Source organism: Eubalaena glacialis, chromosome X (assembly GCF_028564815.1).
Source record: "Eubalaena glacialis isolate mEubGla1 chromosome X, mEubGla1.1.hap2.+ XY, whole genome shotgun sequence".
Taxonomy (NCBI): domain Eukaryota; kingdom Metazoa; phylum Chordata; class Mammalia; order Artiodactyla; family Balaenidae; genus Eubalaena; species Eubalaena glacialis.
The window spans coordinates 27511505-27536568 of NC_083736.1; the positions used below are offsets into that span (position 1 = coordinate 27511505).

The 25064-nt window shown below is 48.3% G+C and overlaps 2 protein-coding genes across 2 annotated transcripts; both read left to right on the top strand.

Moving 5' to 3' along the window:
• The first annotated feature begins 10483 nt into the window (after positions 1-10483).
• On the top strand, positions 10484-11686 carry LOC133082112 (melanoma-associated antigen B4-like). The gene has a single exon (XM_061178565.1). It carries the CDS (start codon positions 10664-10666, stop codon positions 11684-11686), a length of 1023 nt encoding a protein of 340 aa, XP_061034548.1. The 5' UTR covers positions 10484-10663.
• Positions 11687-23609: 11923 nt separating this feature from the next.
• Positions 23610-24812, top strand: LOC133082122 (melanoma-associated antigen B4-like). Its single transcript, XM_061178574.1, has one exon. The coding sequence runs from the start codon at positions 23790-23792 to the stop codon at positions 24810-24812; it is 1023 nt and encodes a 340-aa protein (XP_061034557.1). The 5' UTR covers positions 23610-23789.
• The last annotated feature ends 252 nt before the right edge of the window (positions 24813-25064 follow it).

Below are 25064 nucleotides of genomic sequence, written 5' to 3' on the forward strand. Positions count from 1 at the left end.
CCACATATATGCATTAATATACGATATTTGTTTGTCTTGAGTGTCATCTGGCAGTACTCCTAAATGGGGCCAGATTTTGGGGGTGATGAAACACGTGAAAATCGGGGGGTTTTTGGGCGGCAGGCGAATTATTGGTCCTTGACACAAATTCTGTAAGGTTTGATTTGCATCCCGGTGAAATCCCTGCCTCCACAAATGAAACAACATATTCTCTGATAGGGAACATTTACTCAGGGTTACTTGCTAAGGAGCACTTTGGTTAATTCAGCTTTCTTTGTCCTAGAGGACCGCATAGTCTCTGACATCTCCTGGATAAAATGAAAAATTCCTAGAGATGAGGGTAGTTTCTTCTGGTATGAAAATAAGCATCATAAGAAGTGCCATGCATGAAAGACCCAAACATTGCCAGCCACTGTGCCAGGTGCTTTACATATATCACACATGTTCCGACAGTTCTATAAGATGAGGCTTATCAAACCCACTTGGCAGACAAAGAACTTGCAGTATTCTCCAGACTGGTAAAGTGACAGAACCGGGAGTACAGCCTGGTCTGAATTCCTCCAGAGCCCATACTGTTCCACTCCTCCCAGCCTGAGGCAGCCCTTCTGTCTCTTAATTCATTTCTCTTCTCACTGCTCCATGATGTCTCTCAGGCAATAAGAAAGAGGAACCTGTAGCCAAAATATTAAAAGCAGGCCTAAAGACGGAAGGTGAAAATGAGAATCAGACACAATTTGGGGATTGTCTGTGGGCTTCGTTTACCTAGGATCCTCCTGCCCCTCGCCCCAGGGTTCCCTGAGAGCTGACTGCCCCGGTCCTGGCACGTGTGTCCAGTCCCAGCACTTTCCCGCGTTACAGCGCCCTTCCCCTGGGTCTTCCCCAGTCAGTGTGCCCTCGTGTCCAGACTGGAAGCTGACCTGCTGGCCAGCTCTTCTCTGCGTCTTCCTCTGGAGGCTGCACTCAGCTCCCAGAGGAGCAGACAGCCCACATCCCCTGCCCTCCCCTGACTCGGAGCATCCCGACTCCCTGCAGATCCCGTTCCTCACCGTGGACCCCTGTGACAGCAGCTGCCCTTTCCATGTAACTGTTCACTTCAGACAGTGACGTTTAGACACCTCCTCATCCCCACTGGGTGCCTCCACCACATTCTCAGTGTTTTCAAACCTGCTGGTGACTAGACTCTGATTTCGTATGAACGCTACAGGGCCTTGGCTTATAACCCCAAGTCTAGGGAGGCCTTTTTTGAAACAACGTGATATTTGCAGTAGGATTTTAATGCAATGTCTTCTTTGAATCTGGCCATTGAATCCATACACTGATGAGTGAACTTAATTAAGTGGTCAGAAACCAAAGCCTTCTTCCTAAGTGGTAAAGGAGGAGGGACCAAGGAAATCACTGTGTAAACAAACATCTACTGAGGCTGAATTCCTAAAAACCCATCTTGGAGTCCTTCGTGGAGGTGGAAGATGGTTCTTTGGCAGACATGCTAGCTTTGAATAAAAAGGAAAAATAATTCGCCGTCCTCCCAGTAATTCTAGTCTGTATCTGTCCCAGGGAAGATGCTGTTTTTTCAATATGCTTAATGCCACCTGTTCGTGTGTTCAGGTATGTTCAGTCAGGTGGTGGGTGGCTGTGATTTTGACCATGCAACCAAAAGTTAGGAGAAAATTCCCAGCCTACTGAGATTACACAGGTTACTGCAATTGGCAATGCAGAAAGATACTGTTGAAAGCCCTCTCTGCTGAGATTTACAGGGTACTTTTGGAAATTAGATGTAATCCTATATTTGAAAACATCTCTTACATAGTATGCACAAGAAAAAAATTGGTGAATTTCAAGGTAAATTTGGCCTTCTCAGAAACTCCTCCAAGAAACTAAGAGGGTTGTTGTCATAACCAATTGCAATAGTTGCTCTTTATTGAGCACATACTATATACCACTTTATGGGAGACTGCAAACCTCATCCACATGCTGTCTTGCTCTCCTTGGGTTCCTGGGGAGACGATATTCCCAGTCCACTTGTAATTAGGAAGGGTCACCTCCAGACCAAGGCACGAGGGAGTCAGTATGGCACCTCTGTGCTTTCTCTTCCATTCAGCAGCAAACATAGAGAGCCCGTGTTGAGCCACGTGATGTAAACAGCCTGGATCTCGGAGTCATCTGTTAGCAGTGAGCCTCTGCCAACCTTCCTCAGATTTTATGTGCACAAGAAACAAACTTTTGTTGTGTTAAGTCATTCAGATACCAGGTTTTCTCTGTTGCCTCAGTTAGCAGTTACTTCATCCGAGTGATACACAACTACTATTTCTACTATTAGGCTCATTTAAATATTTTAATGCCAGAGCTAATCACAGCATAGATATTCTTCTTATAAAAACTTCTTACACACATAAATCACAATCTCCCCCCTTACAACATTGCTCCAAAATTCAGCCCCCTTTTCAAAAGTAACCACAATTAACTGTCTGGTGTGTGTCATTCGAAAGCTGATTTGAGGCTTCTTTGTACATAGATGCGCTACAAAAATACGTTGAGTTTTTAACACACAGGGGCAACAGTGTACATATTGTTCTGTGACTTGCTCTTGTAACTTAATGGAAGTGAATGCAAGATGTTTCAGTGACAGCACTTATAAGACCCACCTCAGTTTTTAAAACTGTCATCACCATTAGAAAAAGCCCCAGCCAGCCCTCTGGTCCTAAGCTACAGCGTGAAGTAGAGCCCCCTCAGCCAACCTGTAGATCTGTGAGAACAAACAGTTGTTGTGTTAGGATGCTGAGTTTTGTGGCTCTTCATTAGGCAGTGGAAGTTTACTAGTAAGTACATTAAGGGCTAGCAGTTCATATTTTAACTTTTTATGTTCTTTGTCTTCCACAGGGAGCACATACTATTCCTAAAAATATTTTTAAGGTTAAGAAAAATAAACTTCAAAAGGCATGGGAAATTCTAATTACAGACGTTAGGGAAGCCTTTAAAATGGGAAAAATAAGCAAATAATTTACAAAAGAAGAGTGAAATGACGCATGACTGTTTCTCCTACAAAATGAAAACAAAAAGATTACCTATAGACTATTCTCTCTCAAGATGGTGGATTGATAAAGAGAAATTTTATATCAGAGGATAAATTCCTGATAGTTCCTGAGTTTCAACATAGTTCTGGAGCATGTTTATCTCACACCATCTAGAAAGGCAATATGTAGTACGTAAGAGCATGAGATTCTGGAAGCAGACACCTGGTCTTCCAATCCCAGCGCTACCATTTACTAGTTGTGTAATCTTGGGTAAATTCCGTAACCTCTTTCTGCCTCTTTTCTTATCTGTAAAATTGTGATGATAATAATACCTAACTATAAGATTATTTTGAGAATTAAGTGTAGGGCATTCAGCACAGTGCCCACGAATTCAGAAGCATTATATATGTGTTAACTATTATTTTATTATCAGAGCATTTTGCTGAGTTTTCATTGAAGAATTATTTGACATTTAATACAGGAAGAATATGGGCCCTATAGATAACCTTAACACTTAAAAACTAAAATGTAGAAATAATAACCTTCTGAGAGGGAATCTGTCACATCTGTAGTCCCTAAAGCACTATAGGACGATTTCCATTAATATTAATTAGGTCAATAAAAAGTATTAATGTTTAAATACAAGCCATGGTTATCAGAAAAATGTATTAGCCTTAATACTTCATTCCCCATTTGTATAGGATAAATGAGGTAATTCAAAAGAGAGAGATTTTATTTTATTTTATTTTATTTATTTATTTAAAATAATTGACATATGTTACATGGAGCTTTTATTTATTTATTTATTTATTTATGGCTGTGTTGGGTCTTAGTTTCTGTGCGAGGGCTTTCTCCAGCTGCGACAAGCGGGGGCCACTCTTCATCGTGGTGCGCGGGCCTCTCATCATCGCGGCCTCTCCTGTTGCGGAGCACAGGCTCCAGACGCGCAGGCTCAGCAATTGTGGCTCAGGGGCCCAGCCGGTCCGTGGCATGTGGGATCCTCCCAGACCAGGGCTCTAACCCGTGTCCCCTGCATTGGCAGGCAGATTCTCAACCACTGCGCCACCAGGGAAGCCCCCAGATTTTATTTTTTATCATTAGTATATAGCTAAGCAGTGAAGAACTGAGGATGTGGTCAGCTTTGACCACATCTCGGACTAAGTGAGATTTAAGGATTGTTTGGTATCCAAGGATACCTCTTAATGTAATTTCTATAGATCTGAGGAGAAAAGAGATTGTGATGATCTCATTTGAGAGTAATATGTGGAAGAAGGACTGGAATACATTGGAAATGCTGCAGAATCAAAGCATTGTTTTCATGTATATTTTATAGTTTTTAAGTGATTTTTTTAGCTTAATTTTTTCTAGCTGGAACATTTTATGTCATAATTACTAGTCTCATAAGAAATTTCATTTTTATTTATACAGATATTTGGAATCTATGATTAGATGTGTGCATTTAGGCCAGTTGGACCTCCTTTATTTTACATCAATGTACTTTTGGAATTTGGCATTCTCCTTTTTCAAGTATAATGCATATATATCTGGCACAGCTTCCTGCTTGACTCTATTGTTGTGCCTTATGTAAAATGACATTTAGTTTGCTTCTCATTGATTAGAATCAATAACATAAGTCGTAATTATGTCCTGGAATAATATGTATTTCTAGTCTGGCTGCACTGTAGGTGGTGGGATGTGGCCTGGGAAGCTAATCATCCTTTATCGTTTCTTTCCACTTGGGGAAGGGCAGCCAGAATGCTAAACAATCAACTTCATAACTAAATATATAGGATAAAGTTGCTTAAAAATTGGGGTCTCTTGTACTAAGGGGAAATGTTAAGACCACTCTTTTTGCAAAACATAAATGGAGAACTAAGGCAAAGATAATTCAATCAGAATTTGTATCATCACCTCAAGATTTCAAGCCAAACTACAAGACTAGTACACTGTAATGTGTATACGTGTTGTGATGTCAATTTCCAATTCAAGTTGACTCTCCATTTTATTGATCTGATGAGCACATTTGTTAGCTAAAGCCAAAAGACGATGCAGGTTCCCTGTCAGACTGTTATGATTGAGAAACCCCCTAAATTGTTTGGACTTATTGGCTTAATTATTCCACATTTGGGAATCCATGGAAGGGCCTCTTTTCTGGAACACTGATGCATATGAAACTGTTGTGACTGTTCTCTCCTTTGCAAAATATTCTACTGCCTTGGCTTCTGTATTAGTCAAGATAAGCTAGGTTATGTTAGAGTGACAAATTAATCCTGAAATCTCAGTGTTTTACCACAGCAAAGGTTTATTTCTCAACAACACTACATGTTCAATGGGTATGGGGGAGGGAGGGGCATTTGGGGGTTTTCTCTGGGGCTTACCTATTCATCAAGGCAGGGGAGAGTGGACAGAGAGTCTCTAAAGGGCTCTTCTCTGATTCAGCCAAACCCATCACTTCTTCTCCCATTTCATTGGCTGAAACCAGTCATAAGTCCTCGGTTAGCCTCAAGCGGTCTGAAAAATGGAGCTTTCCATGTGCCTAAGAAGAAGGAATATAGAATTGGATTTGGTGAGCATAGCACTGTCTGCTACAGTTTTTAAGACACTGCCCTGTCCTGGTTCTTCTACCTCTCAATCTGTTTTTTCTCTGTCTCCTCAGTGGACTTCTTTTCCATCACCCCTTGGGGAACTGGTGCTCCCCAAGTTACCATATCCGGTCCACTATTTTTTTTTCTCCCCACAACTATCCCCAGGTAACCTCATCCACTCCTCCAGTTCTAACTGCAAACTATCTGCTGTTAACTTCCAGATCTATTATCCCAAGCCCTGACCTACCCACAAAGCTTTAAACATAAATCCAACTATGACTGATTCAAGGATATCTCAAACTCAATGTGAAAAAATAGAAACACATGATTTTTTTCCAAACCTCATTCCTCCTCTTCCTGTATTCTTTGTCCCAGTTAGTGGCAGCATCATATTTCCAAGTCTAGATTCCTCCCTGTCATTCCCACCTCTTAATTTTGTATGCCATCTTAGCTAGGCTGTGCTGCACAGTTGTTTAGTCAGTTATCAGTCTAGATGTCCACTGTGAAGGTATTTTTTAGTAAGCGATTAATAGTTAACTCTGTAGGCTTTGAGTAAAGCAGATTACCACCCATAGTGTGACTGGGCCTCATGCAATCAGTTGAGGGCCCCAAGAACAAGGACTGAGGTTTCCTGAAGGAATTCAGCCTCAAGACTGCAAAGACAGGGACTTCCCTGGTGGTCCAGTGGCTAAGACTCCGTGCTCCCAATGCAGGGGGCCCCGCTTCGATCCCTGGTCAGGGCACTAGATCCCACATGCATGCTGCAACTAAGAGTTCCCATGCCGCAACTAAAGATCCCGCATGCCACAGCGAAGACCCGGTGTAGCCAAAAAAAAAGACTGCAACACAGAAACCCTGCCGGAGTTTCCAGTATGCCTGCCCGGCTATACAGACCTTGGACTCAAGACTGTAACATCTGAGTTTCTAACCTACTGGCTTGCTCTGTGAATTTCAGCGCCCTGACTTCCCGCCACTAGGGCCTCGGGGAGGTGAGGGCTTTGTTTGGAGGCTGGAGGACTCGGGACCACAGAGGGAGGGCTCCCAGGCTCCCATAGACGGCACCGGCAGGACGCAGGGACCGCTGAGCCCTGAACAGTGGGCGGCCCCGCCGAGTCCCGCCCCTGCCGTCAGCCCTCGGAGACCCCACGCAGGGCCGGATGCGGCTCCCCCCAACTTCCGCTTCGGAAGCGAGGAGCCCGAGCGGTAGCCGTGGCGTTTGTTCGGCCGAGCGTTGGTTTTCAGGACTCGTCCGGAGCCAAGGTGAGGCCCTGAATGTAGCCTGAAGGGACCTTCCCGACCCCCTCCCCCCATAACAAAGGGGACCCACCCGCCTCCCGCCCCTGCCTGCCATCAGCAGCGTGGGACCCTGATCTGACCTATATGCCAGAGGAGTCCTGTTGGAGTTGCCGTCTGGAGGGCCTCAGGGAGTGGAGGGCCTTTGTCTCGAGGGGGCCGCTTCTTAGGCAAAGGGTGTAGTCTTGTCCCCAGCAGGTGAAAAGGTGGGACCTTCAGAGCTAATGAGGGTCCCTCCTTCCAAAAGACGTGACTGCACGGAACCCCCGCCCGCCTTCACTCGTGCGATGCCCTAGAGTAATTCAGGCTGAGAGAACCCCTCATTTCTGCCTGGGGTGGGAAGTGGGGTTGGGGGCTAGGGGACGTTCGGGTAGAGAAAGGCCTTTATATAAAGGGGGCAGGACTTCCCTGGCGGTCCAGTGGTTAAGACTCCTCGCTTCCACTGCAGGGGGCGCACCTTCGATCCCTGGTGGGGGAACTGAGATCCCACATGCCGCACGGTGCGGCCAAAAAGGAAGGGCGGGGGCATGGACCTAGAGGGTGTGATGTACGCCAAGTGAAATAAGTCAGACAGAGAAAAACAAATGCTGTATGATTTCACTTATATGTGGAAGCTGAAAAACAAAACAAATGAACGAACAACAGAACAGAAACAGTTATAGATAGAGAGAACAAACAGGTGGTTGGGGGGAGGAGAGAAATTAGGTGAGGGCAACTAAGAGGTACAAACTACCAGTTACAAAATAAATGCGTAATGGGTGTGAAATGTAAACAGGTAGATGGATGGATGGATAGATAGATAAGGCAAGCCCGTTAAGCTTAGGGAGGAGACTTGGCCCTAAAAGAAGCAGAGGTAGGACCATCAGTGCTAGTAAGCAGACCTCTCCTCAAAGCAGGGAACTGCACAAATCAGCAGCCCTGCTCTCAGATCTGGGAGTCCCCAGATAAGGTAGCCGGGATGTGGAGGCCCCGACTCCTCTGGTGAGAGCTTCGGTCTGAGGCATGCAGATTCGGGTCAGTGGAGGGAGGAATCCCAAACCCTACCCGGACTGGACGCCCAAGTCCTGAATGAGGACTGAGGGAGCCACCAACTCCAGAAGAGCGGGGTCGGAGAGGCCCACCCTTGCTGTTACCAGGCATAGCCGAGCCCCAGATCAGCTTTGGCAGAACGAGGCTCACTCTGACTGTAAGCTCAGGTCCCAGGAAGATGAGGACCTTTTCTGACGGTCATGGGCTCACGTCAGCAGAGGGCAAAGTCTCAGGCAGGGTGCAGGGTCAAGGCGAAGATCCTGAGTGAGGAAATGGAGACTGCTCCATACACAGTGGAGAGAGCTGCATCTAATGCCGCCCCTGCCCTTAGCCCCGGGAGGCCCCGGGCAGAGCTGGCAGGCTCAGGTGCCCCCTAACTTCTGCCGGTGGGGTCTGAGGGAGATGAGGGCCTTGGTTTAAGGGCTGGCTGCCCGGTTCAGCAGAAAAAGAGGAGTCCCAGGCCATGATAGATGTCAAGGCACAAATTCTATGTGAGGAATGAGACAACCAACTCCCCCAGAACAGAGGAGACCACACAAAGTGCCGCCTCTGCCTTCGCCCTGGGAAGCCAGGTTTAGAGCTCTCAGGCTGAATTGCCCTCTCAGTTCCTCCAAGGGTGGTCTCAGGGACATCAGGCTTTGGGTCTAATGAGAGAGGCCTCATTCAACATAGGGAAGAAGCCTGGTTCCTAACAAGAGTCAATGTGGTAACACCGAGTGAAGATGAGGGAACCCCACCCAGAAAGAAGTGAACCACATAGAATCTCATCCCTACTCTCAGACCTGGGAGGGAGACTGAGGCATGGTGAGCTGATGAATATCACTCACTTTTCCCCGGACCGTGGCAGGGAGGTGAGGAAACTCGTTGATGGGAGTATGGGCTCAGGTCAGCAGCCGGAGGCTTTCCAGGTAATGCCAGGAACCAAGGAGAGGACCCTGAGAGTTGAGGGGACCACCTACACCACAGCAGTGAGGGCAACAGAATGTCTTCCTGACTGTCAGCATTGGAAGTCCACACACAGTTGTAGCTAGAGAGACAAGAAAATTTTCTTTCTAGTGGGTCTCGGGGAGTTGGGGGCCTTAGTATGAGGGCATAGACTTCAAGTCAAGACACAGAGGATGTCCAAGTCCTGCTATGAGTCAGGGTGAGGACACTGAGGGATGACGTAGATGAACACCCACCCAAAACAGTGGGGGCCCACAAACTCCCACCCCCCTCAGCCCTGGGAAACCCCAGGTAGAGGTAGCCTGATGTGTCACCCCTCACTTCCAGCCCCAGGGACTCAGGCAGACGTGGGCCTTGATCTGAGGCCAGAAGACTCAGGTGGGCTGAGGGAGGAGCCTAGATCCCGTCTGAGTGAGGGCTAAAGAGGCCAACGATGTGGGAACAGTGGGGTCCCGCGGAGTCCAGCCCCTGCTACCAAGCTAGGGAGGTCATGGACGGGGGTGACTGGAAGTGGCTCACCCTTTCTTTCATCTTGGGGATCTCAGGAAGGTGAGAATCTTAATGTAATGCAAGCGAACTCAGGTCAGCGGAGGGAGGATTTCCAGGATTTGCCAGGACTCACGGAGAAGATGCTGAGGACCGTGGGGACCTGCACCGCATGGCAGCGGGGGCTCCGCAGAGTCCCTCTCCATTGTCGTTCCTAGGCGCCCCCGGGCACACATGTCAGGCAGAAGTGCCCATCAGTTCCCCACTCAGAACTCACAGGGAAGTAAGCATCTTGGTCTGATGGGTCAGCAGAGGGAGGAACCTGAGACCCTCCCCTGAGCGAAAAATGGGGACCGTGAGCGAGGACCACACGTTATAGGGCCTCAGCCTGCCTGCTGCAGCTTTCAGCCTCTGGAGACTAGGGGCACTGTGGCCGGGTAAGGCCATCCTCACTTCCACTGTTCGGGCTCAGGGAGCTGTGGGCCTTACTGTGAGGAAATGTCGTCAAGTCAAGAGAGAAAGGAGCCCCCAGATCCTCCCAGGAGACACAGTGGGGGCTGTGAGTGACGACTGAAGGTAGCACACCCCCCTTCCACCGAATCAAAGGAATAGTAAAGAGTCTTGCCCAGTCCTCTGCTCAGCCCTTGAAGGCCCAGAGCATGGTTGTCAGGCGGAGGCTCCTCATTTCTCTGTATCATTTCTCAGGGAGATGAGATCCTTCGTCTGAAGGTGCCACACCAGGGGCAGAGGGGGGGCGGGTCCCAGACCCTCAGTATCGACAAGATGAGGACGCTGAATGGTTGAGGACCAACGAGTTCAGGACAGAGCAGGCCCCACAGAGCTGTCAGCGCTGTCCACCCCGACAGTGCCCACGACTCAGTTCCTTCTCGTGGGTCCCAGGGAGCTTTGAGGTGGCACCTTTAGAGCAGCACAGGAAAGAGGTCCCGGCCCTACCAAGAGTCGATGTGACAATCCTGTTTGTGAACGAAAGGGACCCTTGGAACCCAGAGAGGGCCTACCCTCCCAGGATCTGTGGTCACCGCCGTCAGCCACAGGCAGGGCTGGCAGGCTGTAGCCTGAGGCTCACTCACTCTCACTTCTTACACTGGGTTCTCAGGGGACAGGCTGACCAAGAACAAGAGCCTAGTGGCTCCTAGAGCAGTGCCCTCAAGGGAACGTGCAGAGCGGCCTTCTTCAGGTCAGGGTGGTGCCTCCCTGCTGAAGGTGCTCACACCCTGTCACCTTCCCTCCTCCAGGTTCCAGCATCACCTGCTCTCCTGCCCACTCCCCCGCTTGCTGTCCCTGCCCATAGTCATGCCTCGGGGGCAGAAGAGTAAGCTCCGTGCCCGTGAGAAGCGCCGCCAGGCCCGGAGGGAGACCCAGAATCTCGGGGGTGCTCAGGCCCCTGCAGCAGAGATAGAAGAGTCGCCCCCCTCCCCCGCTTCTGTTTCTCAGGGTACTCCCCCGAGCTCCCCTGCTGCTGGCACTCGCCAGGAGCCTCAGGGAGCCCCAGCCACTAGCTCTCGTGCTGCAGGGGTTTCATGCCCAGGATCTGATGTACGTGCCAAGGGCCAGGTTAAGGCAAGGAAAAATTCCTCCCAGGCCTCAACCTCCGAAGAGAGCTCTCGCAGAGATCCTCTAACCAAGAAGGTGGGAATGTTGGTAGAATTCCTGCTGGAGAAGTATAAAATGAAAGAGCCCATTATAAAGGCAGACATGCTGAAGCTTGTGAACAAAAGGTATAAGGGGAAGTTCCCTAAGATCCTCAGGAGAGCTGCTGAGTGCCTGGAGCTGGCCTTTGGTCTTGACTTGAAGGAAGTCAAGCCGAGTGGTGATTCCTATACCCTTGTCAGCAATCAGGGGAGTCGGAGCAGTGGCAGGCTGTTTCCGAAGAATGGGCTCCTGATGCCTCTCCTGGGTGTGATCTTCTTAAATGGCAACTGCGCCTCTGAGGAGGAGATCTGGGAATTCCTGAATATTTTGGGTGTTTATGATGGAAGGTGGCACTTAATCTTTGGGGACCCCAGGAAGCTTATCACAGAAGATTTGGTGCAGGAAAAGTACCTGGTGTATCGTCAGGTGCGCAACAGCGATCCCCCACGCTATGAGTTCCTGTGGGGCCGGAGAGCCCGCGCTGAAACCAGCAAGGTGAAAGTCCTGGAGTTTGTGGCCAAGGTCAATGGTACCGTCCCCAGTGCCTTTCCACTCCATTATGAAGAGGCTTTGAGAGACGAGGAAGAGAGAGCCCGAGCCAGAGCTGCAGCCAGGGCTCCTACTCGTGTCAAGGCCAGTGCGCATTCCAAGGTCATGTCTAGCAGTTCCTCCCACCCTCAGTGAGGTCTGAGGCAGCTTCTTCACTTTGTGTTTGACCAACGCTGCCAACCCTTTAAGTAGTGAGAGGCTAAGCTGGGGCCGGAAAGATCATAATATATCTCTTCTTTGTGTTCCTGTTTTACACTAGTATCTTTCAAATGTTTCTTTTACTAGAATGTTTATTTAGATTCAGAATCCAAGTTTATAAATGACATGGATCACATATTTGTTGTTGTTTATCGGGTTTAAGAGTAAGAGTTTTGGTACTGTGTAGTACGATTTGAAAAATCCTTGCATCTTTTTGGGGTTCTGGAATGAGATAATATGGCTTTGGAATAGGAATTTTGTTGGAAATGTGAAAGAATGCTGTGGTTTTAAAATGGATGAAAACAAAGTAAAGTTTAGTCAACTTTTGGTTTGTCTTATTCACCTTTGTCTTTCTCTTTGTAAAATTCAAAGATATACACCTAGATGTCCTTAGCTTATTCAAGAATGCCGACAAAATTAAATAGTAATAAATTACATTCCTCACTCAGTGCCTCCTTTATTCCCATCTTTAATTGAGCATCTGCTCTTTGGAAGGTTCTGTGCTGGTAGTGATGATGCTAAGATAAAAAAGACCCTGCACCTGCCTGTAGATGTTTAGAGTATAAGAGCAGCTATTATATAAGGAAGGTGGTGTGATGAAAACACCCAGTGAGGGTGGTGGGGAGAGAGTCCAGATGAGAGCAGTGAAGTATAAATTGTCTTAGCCAGAACACTTTGAGGCTTGGTATTTTGCAAATCCCTCCTTGGGAGGTAATTTTGAGTTGGCTGCATGGTGGGCTGGATGAGGCTGTGATAATGGTGAGCAGGGGCCAGACCCTCAGATGGTGGGCCTCAGAGTTGAGAGGCTAAGCCTGAAATGAGAAACTGCCCTGAACAGTTACTTTGGGATTGTGAGTAAACCAGAGAGAATCTCCGCCTGGAGAAAGAATAGAAGGGGTCCAGTGCTTTTGCCCCGGTGCAGGTGAACACAGTGCACCAACAAACCAGGTGTTTTATGCATATTGTCGCCTTTGTGGTGGGATGCTGAGAAGCCCCTGTGCTGGCACTCTGTGCCCTGAGCTGGAGGAGCCGCAGCCCGCTCCATTAATTAGTTATCGGGGTTTTTTAATTGGAGTATAATTGCTTTACAATGTTGTGTTAGTTTCTGCTGTGCAATGAAGTGAATCAGCTATACGTATACATATGTCCCCTCCCTGCTGGACTTCCCCCCACCCATCTAGGTGGTCACAGAGCACCAAGCTGAGCTCCCCGTGCTGTACAGCAGGTTCCCACTAGCTATCTATTTGACACATGGTAGTGTATATAGGTCAATCCTAATCTCCCAATTCATCCCACCCCGCTTCCCCCGTGTCCATATGTCCGTTCTCTATGTGTGCGTCTCTGTTCCCGCCCTGCAAATAGGTTCAACTGTACCATTTATCTAGATTCCACATATATGCGTTAATATACGATATTTGTTTGTCTTGAGTGTAATCTGGCAGAACTAAATGGGGCCAGATTTTGGTGGTGATGAAATACGTGAAAATCGGGGGGTTTTTGGGCGGCAGGCGAATTATTGGTCCTTGACACAAATTCTGTAAGGTTTGATTTGCATCCCGGTGAAATCCCTGCCTCCAAAATGAAAACATATTCTCTGATAGGGAACATTTACTCAGGGTTACTTGTTAAGGAGCACTTTGGTTAATTCAGCTTTCTTTGTCCTAGAGGACCGCATAGTCTCTGACATCTCCTGGATAAAATGAAAAGTTCCTAGAGATGAGGGTAGTTTCTTCTGGTATGAAAATAAGCATCATAATAAGTGCCATGCATGAAAGACCCAAACATTGCCAGCCACTGTGCCAGGTGCTTTACATATATCACACATGTTCCGACAGTTCTATAAGATGAGGCTTATCAAACCCACTTGGCAGACAAAGAACTTGCAGTATTCTCCAGACTGGTAAAGTGACAGAACCGGGAGTACAGCCTGGTCTGAATTCCTCCAGAGCCCATACTGTTCCACTCCTCCCAGCCTGAGGCAGCCCTTCTGTCTCTTAATTCATTTCTCTTCTCACTGCTCCATGATGTCTCTCAGGCAATAAGAAAGAGGAACTTGTAGCCAAAATATTAAGAGCAGGCCTAAAGACGGAAGGTGAAAATGAGAATCAGACACAATTTGGGGATTGTCTGTGGGCTTCGTTTACCTAGGATCCTCCTGCCCCTCGCCCCAGGGTTCCCTGAGAGCTGACTGCCCCGGTCCCGGCACGTGTGTCCAGTCCCAGCACTTTCCCGCGTTACAGCGCCCTTCCCCTGGGTCTTCCCCAGTCAGTGTGCCCTCGTGTCCAGACTGGAAGCTGACCTGCTGGCCAGCTCTTCTCTGCGTCTTCCTCTGGAGGCTGCACTCAGCTCCCAGAGGAGCAGACAGCCCACATCCCCTGCCCTCCCCTGACTCGGAGCATCCCGACTCCCTGCAGATCCCGTTCCTCACCGTGGACCCCTGTGACAGCAGCTGCCCTTTCCATGTAGCTGTTCACTTCAGACAGTGACGTTTAGACACCTCCTCATCCCCACTGGGTGCCTCCACCACATTCTCAGTGTTTTCAAACCTGCTGGTGACTAGACTCTGATTTCGTATGGACGCTGCAGGGCCTTGGCTTATAACCCCAAGTCTAGGGAGGCCTTTTTTGAAACAACGTGATATTTGCAGTAGGATTTTAATGCAATGTCTTCTTTGAATCTGGCCATTGAATCCATACACTGATGAGTGAACTTAATTAAGTGGTCAGAAACCAAAGCCTTCTTCCTAAGTGGTAAAGGAGGAGGGACCAAGGAAATCACTGTGTAAACAAACATCTACTGAGGCTGAATTCCTAAAAACCCATCTTGGAGTCCTTCGTGGAGGTGGAAGATGGTTCTTTGGCAGACATGCTAGCTTTGAATAAAAAGGAAAAATAATTCGCCGTCCTCCCAGTAATTCTAGTCTGTATCTGTCCCAGGGAAGATGCTGTTTTTTCAATATGCTTAATGCCACCTGTTCGTGTGTTCAGGTATGTTCAGTCAGGTGGTGGGTGGCTGTGATTTTGACCATGCAACCAAAAGTTAGGAGAAAACTCCCAGCCTACTGAGATTACACAGGTTACTGCAATTGGCAATGCAGAAAGATACTGTTGAAAGCCCTCTCTGCTGAGATTTACAGGGTACTTTTGGAGATTAGATGTAATCCTATATTTGAAAACATCTCTTACATAGTATGCACAAGAAAAAAATTGGTGAATTTCAAGGTAAATTTGGCCTTCTCAGAAACTCCTCCAAGAAACTAAGAGGGTTGTTGTCATAACCAATTGCAATAGTTGCTCTTTATTGAGCACATACTATATACCACTTTATGGGAGACTGCAAACCTCATCCACATGCTGTCTTGCTCTCCTTGGGTTCCTGGGGAGACGATATTCCCAGTCCACTTGTAATTAGGAAGGGTCACCTCCAGACCAAGGCACGAGGGAGTCAGTATGGCACCTCTGTGCTTTCTCTTCCATTCAGCAGCAAACATAGAGAGCCCGTGTTGAGCCACGTGATGTAAACAGCCTGGATCTCGGAGTCATCTGTTAGCAGTGAGCCTCTGCCAACCTTCCTCAGATTTTATGTGCACAAGAAACAAACTTTTGTTGTGTTAAGTCATTCAGATACCAGGTTTTCTCTGTTGCCTCAGTTAGCAGTTACTTCATCCGAGTGATACACAACTACTATTTCTACTATTAGGCTCATTTAAATATTTTAATGCCAGAGCTAATCACAGCATAGATATTCTTCTTATAAAAACTTCTTACACACATAAATCACAATCTCCCCCCTTACAACATTGCTCCAAAATTCAGCCCCCTTTTCAAAAGTAACCACAATTAACTGTCTGGTGTGTGTCATTCGAAAGCTGATTTGAGGCTTCTTTGTACATAGATGCGCTACAAAAATACGTTGAGTTTTTAACACACAGGGGCAACAGTGTACATATTGTTCTGTGACTTGCTCTTGTAACTTAATGGAAGTGAATGCAAGATGTTTCAGTGACAGCACTTATAAGACCCACCTCAGTTTTTAAAACTGTCATCACCATTAGAAAAAGCCCCAGCCAGCCCTCTGGTCCTAAGCTACAGCGTGAAGTAGAGCCCCCTCAGCCAACCTGTAGATCTGTGAGAACAAACAGTTGTTGTGTTAGGATGCTGAGTTTTGTGGCTCTTCATTAGGCAGTGGAAGTTTACTAGTAAGTACATTAAGGGCTAGCAGTTCATATTTTAACTTTTTATGTTCTTTGTCTTCCACAGGGAGCACATACTATTCCTAAAAATATTTTTAAGGTTAAGAAAAATAAACTTCAAAAGGCATGGGAAATTCTAATTACAGACGTTAGGGAAGCCTTTAAAATGGGAAAAATAAGCAAATAATTTACAAAAGAAGAGTGAAATGACGCATGACTGTTTCTCCTACAAAATGAAAACAAAAAGATTACCTATAGACTATTCTCTCTCAAGATGGTGGATTGATAAAGAGAAATTTTATATCAGAGGATAAATTCCTGATAGTTCCTGAGTTTCAACATAGTTCTGGAGCATGTTTATCTCACACCATCTAGAAAGGCAATATGTAGTACGTAAGAGCATGAGATTCTGGAAGCAGACACCTGGTCTTCCAATCCCAGCGCTACCATTTACTAGTTGTGTAATCTTGGGTAAATTCCGTAACCTCTTTCTGCCTCTTTTCTTATCTGTAAAATTGTGATGATAATAATACCTAACTATAAGATTATTTTGAGAATTAAGTGTAGGGCATTCAGCACAGTGCCCACGAATTCAGAAGCATTATATATGTGTTAACTATTATTTTATTATCAGAGCATTTTGCTGAGTTTTCATTGAAGAATTATTTGACATTTAATACAGGAAGAATATGGGCCCTATAGATAACCTTAACACTTAAAAACTAAAATGTAGAAATAATAACCTTCTGAGAGGGAATCTGTCACATCTGTAGTCCCTAAAGCACTATAGGACGATTTCCATTAATATTAATTAGGTCAATAAAAAGTATTAATGTTTAAATACAAGCCATGGTTATCAGAAAAATGTATTAGCCTTAATACTTCATTCCCCATTTGTATAGGATAAATGAGGTAATTCAAAAGAGAGATTTTATTTTATTTTATTTATTTATTTATTTAAAATAATTGACATATGTTACATGGAGCTTTTATTTATTTATTTATTTATTTATGGCTGTGTTGGGTCTTAGTTTCTGTGCGAGGGCTTTCTCCAGCTGCGGCAAGCGGGGGCCACTCTTCATCGTGGTGCGCGGGCCTCTCATCATCGCGGCCTCTCCTGTTGCGGAGCACAGGCTCCAGACGCGCAGGCTCAGCAATTGTGGCTCAGGGGCCCAGCCGGTCCGTGGCATGTGGGATCCTCCCAGACCAGGGCTCTAACCCGTGTCCCCTGCATTGGCAGGCAGATTCTCAACCACTGCGCCACCAGGGAAGCCCCCAGATTTTATTTTTTATCATTAGTATATAGCTAAGCAGTGAAGAACTGAGGATGTGGTCAGCTTTGACCACATCTCGGACTAAGTGAGATTTAAGGATTGTTTGGTATCCAAGGATACCTCTTAATGTAATTTCTATAGATCTGAGGAGAAAAGAGATTGTGATGATCTCATTTGAGAGTAATATGTGGAAGAAGGACTGGAATACATTGGAAATGCTGCAGAATCAAAGCATTGTTTTCATGTATATTTTATAGTTTTTAAGTGATTTTTTAGCTTAATTTTTTCTAGCTGGAACATTTTATGTCATAATTACTAGTCTCATAAGAAATTTCATTTTTATTTATACAGATATTTGGAATCTATGATTAGATGTGTGCATTTAGGCCAGTTGGACCTCCTTTATTTTACATCAATGTACTTTTGGAATTTGGCATTCTCCTTTTTCAAGTATAATGCATATATATCTGGCACAGCTTCCTGCTTGACTCTATTGTTGTGCCTTATGTAAAATGACATTTAGTTTGCTTCTCATTGATTAGAATCAATAACATAAGTCGTAATTATGTCCTGGAATAATATGTATTTCTAGTCTGGCTGCACTGTAGGTGGTGGGATGTGGCCTGGGAAGCTAATCATCCTTTATCGTTTCTTTCCACTTGGGGAAGGGCAGCCAGAATGCTAAACAATCAACTTCATAACTAAATATATAGGATAAAGTTGCTTAAAAATTGGGGTCTCTTGTACTAAGGGGAAATGTTAAGACCACTCTTTTTGCAAAACATAAATGGAGAACTAAGGCAAAGATAATTCAATCAGAATTTGTATCATCACCTCAAGATTTCAAGCCAAACTACAAGACTAGTACACTGTAATGTGTATACGTGTTGTGATGTCAATTTCCAATTCAAGTTGACTCTCCATTTTATTGATCTGATGAGCACATTTGTTAGCTAAAGCCAAAAGACGATGCAGGTTCCCTGTCAGACTGTTATGATTGAGAAACCCCCTAAATTGTTTGGACTTATTGGCTTAATTATTCCACATTTGGGAATCCATGGAAGGGCCTCTTTTCTGGAACACTGATGCATATGAAACTGTTGTGACTGTTCTCTCCTTTGCAAAATATTCTACTGCCTTGGCTTCTGTATTAGTCAAGATAAGCTAGGTTATGTTAGAGTGACAAATTAATCCTGAAATCTCAGTGTTTTACCACAGCAAAGGTTTATTTCTCAACAACACTACATGTTCAATGGGTATGGGGGAGGGAGGGGCATTTGGGGGTTTTCTCTGGGGCTTACCTATTCATCAAGGCAGGGGAGAGTGGACAGAGAGTCTCTAAAGGGCTCTTCTCTGATTCAGCCAAACCCATCACTTCTTCTCCCATTTCATTGGCTGAAACCAGTCATAAGTCCTCGGTTAGCCTCAAGCGGTCTGAAAAATGGAGCTTTCCATGTGCCTAAGAAGAAGGAATATAGAATTGGATTTGGTGAGCATAGCACTGTCTGCTACAGTTTTTAAGACACTGCCCTGTCCTGGTTCTTCTACCTCTCAATCTGTTTTTTCTCTGTCTCCTCAGTGGACTTCTTTTCCATCACCCCTTGGGGAACTGGTGCTCCCCAAGTTACCATATCCGGTCCACTATTTTTTTTTCTCCCCACAACTATCCCCAGGTAACCTCATCCACTCCTCCAGTTCTAACTGCAAACTATCTGCTGTTAACTTCCAGATCTATTATCCCAAGCCCTGACCTACCCACAAAGCTTTAAACATAAATCCAACTATGACTGATTCAAGGATATCTCAAACTCAATGTGAAAAAATAGAAACACATGATTTTTTTCCAAACCTCATTCCTCCTCTTCCTGTATTCTTTGTCCCAGTTAGTGGCAGCATCATATTTCCAAGTCTAGATTCCTCCCTGTCATTCCCACCTCTTAATTTTGTATGCCATCTTAGCTAGGCTGTGCTGCACAGTTGTTTAGTCAGTTATCAGTCTAGATGTCCACTGTGAAGGTATTTTTTAGTAAGCGATTAATAGTTAACTCTGTAGGCTTTGAGTAAAGCAGATTACCACCCATAGTGTGACTGGGCCTCATGCAATCAGTTGAGGGCCCCAAGAACAAGGACTGAGGTTTCCTGAAGGAATTCAGCCTCAAGACTGCAAAGACAGGGACTTCCCTGGTGGTCCAGTGGCTAAGACTCCGTGCTCCCAATGCAGGGGGCCCCGCTTCGATCCCTGGTCAGGGCACTAGATCCCACATGCATGCTGCAACTAAGAGTTCCCATGCCGCAACTAAAGATCCCGCATGCCACAGCGAAGACCCGGTGTAGCCAAAAAAAAAGACTGCAACACAGAAACCCTGCCGGAGTTTCCAGTATGCCTGCCCGGCTATACAGACCTTGGACTCAAGACTGTAACATCTGAGTTTCTAACCTACTGGCTTGCTCTGTGAATTTCAGCGCCCTGACTTCCCGCCACTAGGGCCTCGGGGAGGTGAGGGCTTTGTTTGGAGGCTGGAGGACTCGGGACCACAGAGGGAGGGCTCCCAGGCTCCCATAGACGGCACCGGCAGGACGCAGGGACCGCTGAGCCCTGAACAGTGGGCGGCCCCGCCGAGTCCCGCCCCTGCCGTCAGCCCTCGGAGACCCCACGCAGGGCCGGATGCGGCTCCCCCCAACTTCCGCTTCGGAAGCGAGGAGCCCGAGCGGTAGCCGTGGCGTTTGTTCGGCCGAGCGTTGGTTTTCAGGACTCGTCCGGAGCCAAGGTGAGGCCCTGAATGTAGCCTGAAGGGACCTTCCCGACCCCCTCCCCCCATAACAAAGGGGACCCACCCGCCTCCCGCCCCTGCCTGCCATCAGCAGCGTGGGACCCTGATCTGACCTATATGCCAGAGGAGTCCTGTTGGAGTTGCCGTCTGGAGGGCCTCAGGGAGTGGAGGGCCTTTGTCTCGAGGGGGCCGCTTCTTAGGCAAAGGGTGTAGTCTTGTCCCCAGCAGGTGAAAAGGTGGGACCTTCAGAGCTAATGAGGGTCCCTCCTTCCAAAAGACGTGACTGCACGGAACCCCCGCCCGCCTTCACTCGTGCGATGCCCTAGAGTAATTCAGGCTGAGAGAACCCCTCATTTCTGCCTGGGGTGGGAAGTGGGGTTGGGGGCTAGGGGACGTTCGGGTAGAGAAAGGCCTTTATATAAAGGGGGCAGGACTTCCCTGGCGGTCCAGTGGTTAAGACTCCTCGCTTCCACTGCAGGGGGCGCACCTTCGATCCCTGGTGGGGGAACTGAGATCCCACATGCCGCACGGTGCGGCCAAAAAGGAAGGGCGGGGGCATGGACCTAGAGGGTGTGATGTACGCCAAGTGAAATAAGTCAGACAGAGAAAAACAAATGCTGTATGATTTCACTTATATGTGGAAGCTGAAAAACAAAACAAATGAACGAACAACAGAACAGAAACAGTTATAGATAGAGAGAACAAACAGGTGGTTGGGGGGAGGAGAGAAATTAGGTGAGGGCAACTAAGAGGTACAAACTACCAGTTACAAAATAAATGCGTAATGGGTGTGAAATGTAAACAGGTAGATGGATGGATGGATAGATAGATAAGGCAAGCCCGTTAAGCTTAGGGAGGAGACTTGGCCCTAAAAGAAGCAGAGGTAGGACCATCAGTGCTAGTAAGCAGACCTCTCCTCAAAGCAGGGAACTGCACAAATCAGCAGCCCTGCTCTCAGATCTGGGAGTCCCCAGATAAGGTAGCCGGGATGTGGAGGCCCCGACTCCTCTGGTGAGAGCTTCGGTCTGAGGCATGCAGATTCGGGTCAGTGGAGGGAGGAATCCCAAACCCTACCCGGACTGGACGCCCAAGTCCTGAATGAGGACTGAGGGAGCCACCAACTCCAGAAGAGCGGGGTCGGAGAGGCCCACCCTTGCTGTTACCAGGCATAGCCGAGCCCCAGATCAGCTTTGGCAGAACGAGGCTCACTCTGACTGTAAGCTCAGGTCCCAGGAAGATGAGGACCTTTTCTGACGGTCATGGGCTCACGTCAGCAGAGGGCAAAGTCTCAGGCAGGGTGCAGGGTCAAGGCGAAGATCCTGAGTGAGGAAATGGAGACTGCTCCATACACAGTGGAGAGAGCTGCATCTAATGCCGCCCCTGCCCTTAGCCCCGGGAGGCCCCGGGCAGAGCTGGCAGGCTCAGGTGCCCCCTAACTTCTGCCGGTGGGGTCTGAGGGAGATGAGGGCCTTGGTTTAAGGGCTGGCTGCCCGGTTCAGCAGAAAAAGAGGAGTCCCAGGCCATGATAGATGTCAAGGCACAAATTCTATGTGAGGAATGAGACAACCAACTCCCCCAGAACAGAGGAGACCACACAAAGTGCCGCCTCTGCCTTCGCCCTGGGAAGCCAGGTTTAGAGCTCTCAGGCTGAATTGCCCTCTCAATTCCTCCAAGGGTGGTCTCAGGGACATCAGGCTTTGGGTCTAATGAGAGAGGCCTCATTCAACATAGGGAAGAAGCCTGGTTCCTAACAAGAGTCAATGTGGTAACACCGAGTGAAGATGAGGGAACCCCACCCAGAAAGAAGTGAACCACATAGAATCTCATCCCTACTCTCAGACCTGGGAGGGAGACTGAGGCATGGTGAGCTGATGAATATCACTCACTTTTCCCCGGACCATGGCAGGGAGGTGAGGAACCTCGTTGATGGGAGTATGGGCTCAGGTCAGCAGCCGGAGGCTTTCCAGGTAATGCCAGGAACCAAGGAGAGGACCCTGAGAGTTGAGGGGACCACCTACACCACAGCAGTGAGGGCAACAGAATGTCTTCCTGACTGTCAGCATTGGAAGTCCACACACAGTTGTAGCTAGAGAGACAAGAAAATTTTCTTTCTAGTGGGTCTCGGGGAGTTGGGGGCCTTAGTATGAGGGCATAGACTTCAAGTCAAGACACAGAGGATGTCCAAGTCCTGCTATGAGTCAGGGTGAGGACACTGAGGGATGACGTAGATGAACACCCACCCAAAACAGTGGGGGCCCACAAACTCCCACCCCCCTCAGCCCTGGGAAACCCCAGGTAGAGGTAGCCTGATGTGTCACCCCTCACTTCCAGCCCCAGGGACTCAGGCAGACGTGGGCCTTGATCTGAGGCCAGAAGACTCAGGTGGGCTGAGGGAGGAGCCTAGATCCCGTCTGAGTGAGGGCTAAAGAGGCCAACGATGTGGGAACAGTGGGGTCCCGCGGAGTCCAGCCCCTGCTACCAAGCTAGGGAGGTCATGGACGGGGGTGACTGGAAGTGGCTCACCCTTTCTTTCATCTTGGGGATCTCAGGAAGGTGAGAATCTTAATGTAATGCAAGCGAACTCAGGTCAGCGGAGGGAGGATTTCCAGGATTTGCCAGGACTCACGGAGAAGATGCTGAGGACCGTGGGGACCTGCACCCCATGGCAGCGGGGGCCCCGCAGAGTCCCTCTCCATTGTCGTTCCTAGGCGCCCCGGGCACACATGTCAGGCAGAAGTGCCCATCAGTTCCCCACTCAGAACTCACAGGGAAGTAAGCATCTTGGTCTGATGGGTCAGCAGAGGGAGGAACCTGAGACCCTCCCCTGAGCGAAAAATGGGGACCGTGAGCGAGGACCACACGTTATAGGGCCTCAGCCTGCCTGCTGCAGCTTTCAGCCTCTGGAGACTAGGGGCACTGTGGCCGGGTAAGGCCATCCTCACTTCCACTGTTCGGGCTCAGGGAGCTGTGGGCCTTACTGTGAGGAAATGTCGTCAAGTCAAGAGAGAAAGGAGCCCCCAGATCCTCCCAGGAGACACAGTGGGGGCTGTGAGTGACGACTGAAGGTAGCACACCCCCCTTCCACCGAATCAAAGGAATAGTAAAGAGTCTTGCCCAGTCCTCTGCTCAGCCCTTGAAGGCCCAGAGCATGGTTGTCAGGCGGAGGCTCCTCATTTCTCTGTATCATTTCTCAGGGAGATGAGATCCTTCGTCTGAAGGTGCCACACCAGGGGCAGAGGGGGGGCGGGTCCCAGACCCTCAGTATCGACAAGATGAGGACGCTGAATGGTTGAGGACCAACGAGTTCAGGACAGAGCAGGCCCCACAGAGCTGTCAGCGCTGTCCACCCCGACAGTGCCCACGACTCAGTTCCTTCTCGTGGGTCCCAGGGAGCTTTGAGGTGGCACCTTTAGAGCAGCACAGGAAAGAGGTCCCGGCCCTACCAAGAGTCGATGTGACAATCCTGTTTGTGAACGAAAGGGACCCTTGGAACCCAGAGAGGGCCTACCCTCCCAGGATCTGTGGTCACCGCCGTCAGCCACAGGCAGGGCTGGCAGGCTGTAGCCTGAGGCTCACTCACTCTCACTTCTTACACTGGGTTCTCAGGGGACAGGCTGACCAAGAACAAGAGCCTAGTGGCTCCTAGAGCAGTGCCCTCAAGGGAACGTGCAGAGCGGCCTTCTTCAGGTCAGGGTGGTGCCTCCCTGCTGAAGGTGCTCACACCCTGTCACCTTCCCTCCTCCAGGTTCCAGCATCACCTGCTCTCCTGCCCACTCCCCCGCTTGCTGTCCCTGCCCATAGTCATGCCTCGGGGGCAGAAGAGTAAGCTCCGTGCCCGTGAGAAGCGCCGCCAGGCCCGGAGGGAGACCCAGAATCTCGGGGGTGCTCAGGCCCCTGCAGCAGAGATAGAAGAGTCGCCCCCCTCCCCCGCTTCTGTTTCTCAGGGTACTCCCCCGAGCTCCCCTGCTGCTGGCACTCGCCAGGAGCCTCAGGGAGCCCCAGCCACTAGCTCTCGTGCTGCAGGGGTTTCATGCCCAGGATCTGATGTACGTGCCAAGGGCCAGGTTAAGGCAAGGAAAAATTCCTCCCAGGCCTCAACCTCCGAAGAGAGCTCTCGCAGAGATCCTCTAACCAAGAAGGTGGGAATGTTGGTAGAATTCCTGCTGGAGAAGTATAAAATGAAAGCGCCCATTATAAAGGCAGACATGCTGAAGCTTGTGAACAAAAGGTATAAGGGGAAGTTCCCTAAGATCCTCAGGAGAGCTGCTGAGTGCCTGGAGCTGGCCTTTGGTCTTGACTTGAAGGAAGTCAAGCCGAGTGGTGATTCCTATACCCTTGTCAGCAATCAGGGGAGTCGGAGCAGTGGCAGGCTGTTTCCGAAGAATGGGCTCCTGATGCCTCTCCTGGGTGTGATCTTCTTAAATGGCAACTGCGCCTCTGAGGAGGAGATCTGGGAATTCCTGAATATTTTGGGTGTTTATGATGGAAGGTGGCACTTAATCTTTGGGGACCCCAGGAAGCTTATCACAGAAGATTTGGTGCAGGAAAAGTACCTGGTGTATCGTCAGGTGCGCAACAGCGATCCCCCACGCTATGAGTTCCTGTGGGGCCGGAGAGCCCGCGCTGAAACCAGCAAGGTGAAAGTCCTGGAGTTTGTGGCCAAGGTCAATGGTACCGTCCCCAGTGCCTTTCCACTCCATTATGAAGAGGCTTTGAGAGATGAGGAAGAGAGAGCCCGAGCCAGAGCTGCAGCCAGGGCTCCTACTCGTGTCAAGGCCAGTGCGCATTCCAAGGTCATGTCTAGCAGTTCCTCCCACCCTCAGTGAGGTCTGAGGCAGCTTCTTCACTTTGTGTTTGACCAACGCTGCCAACCCTTTAAGTAGTGAGAGGCTAAGCTGGGGCCGGAAAGATCATAATATATCTCTTCTTTGTGTTCCTGTTTTACACTAGTATCTTTCAAATGTTTCTTTTACTAGAATGTTTATTTAGATTCAGAATCCAAGTTTATAAATGACATGGATCACATATTTGTTGTTGTTTATCGGGTTTAAGAGTAAGAGTTTTGGTACTGTGTAGTA

What these genes read in the sequence shown, in the direction of transcription:
- LOC133082112 (XM_061178565.1), top strand. Translation starts at nt 10,664, where the DNA reads ATGCCTCGGGGGCAGAAGAGTAAGCTCCGTGCCCGTGAGAAGCGCCGC.
- LOC133082122 (XM_061178574.1), top strand. Translation starts at nt 23,790, where the DNA reads ATGCCTCGGGGGCAGAAGAGTAAGCTCCGTGCCCGTGAGAAGCGCCGC.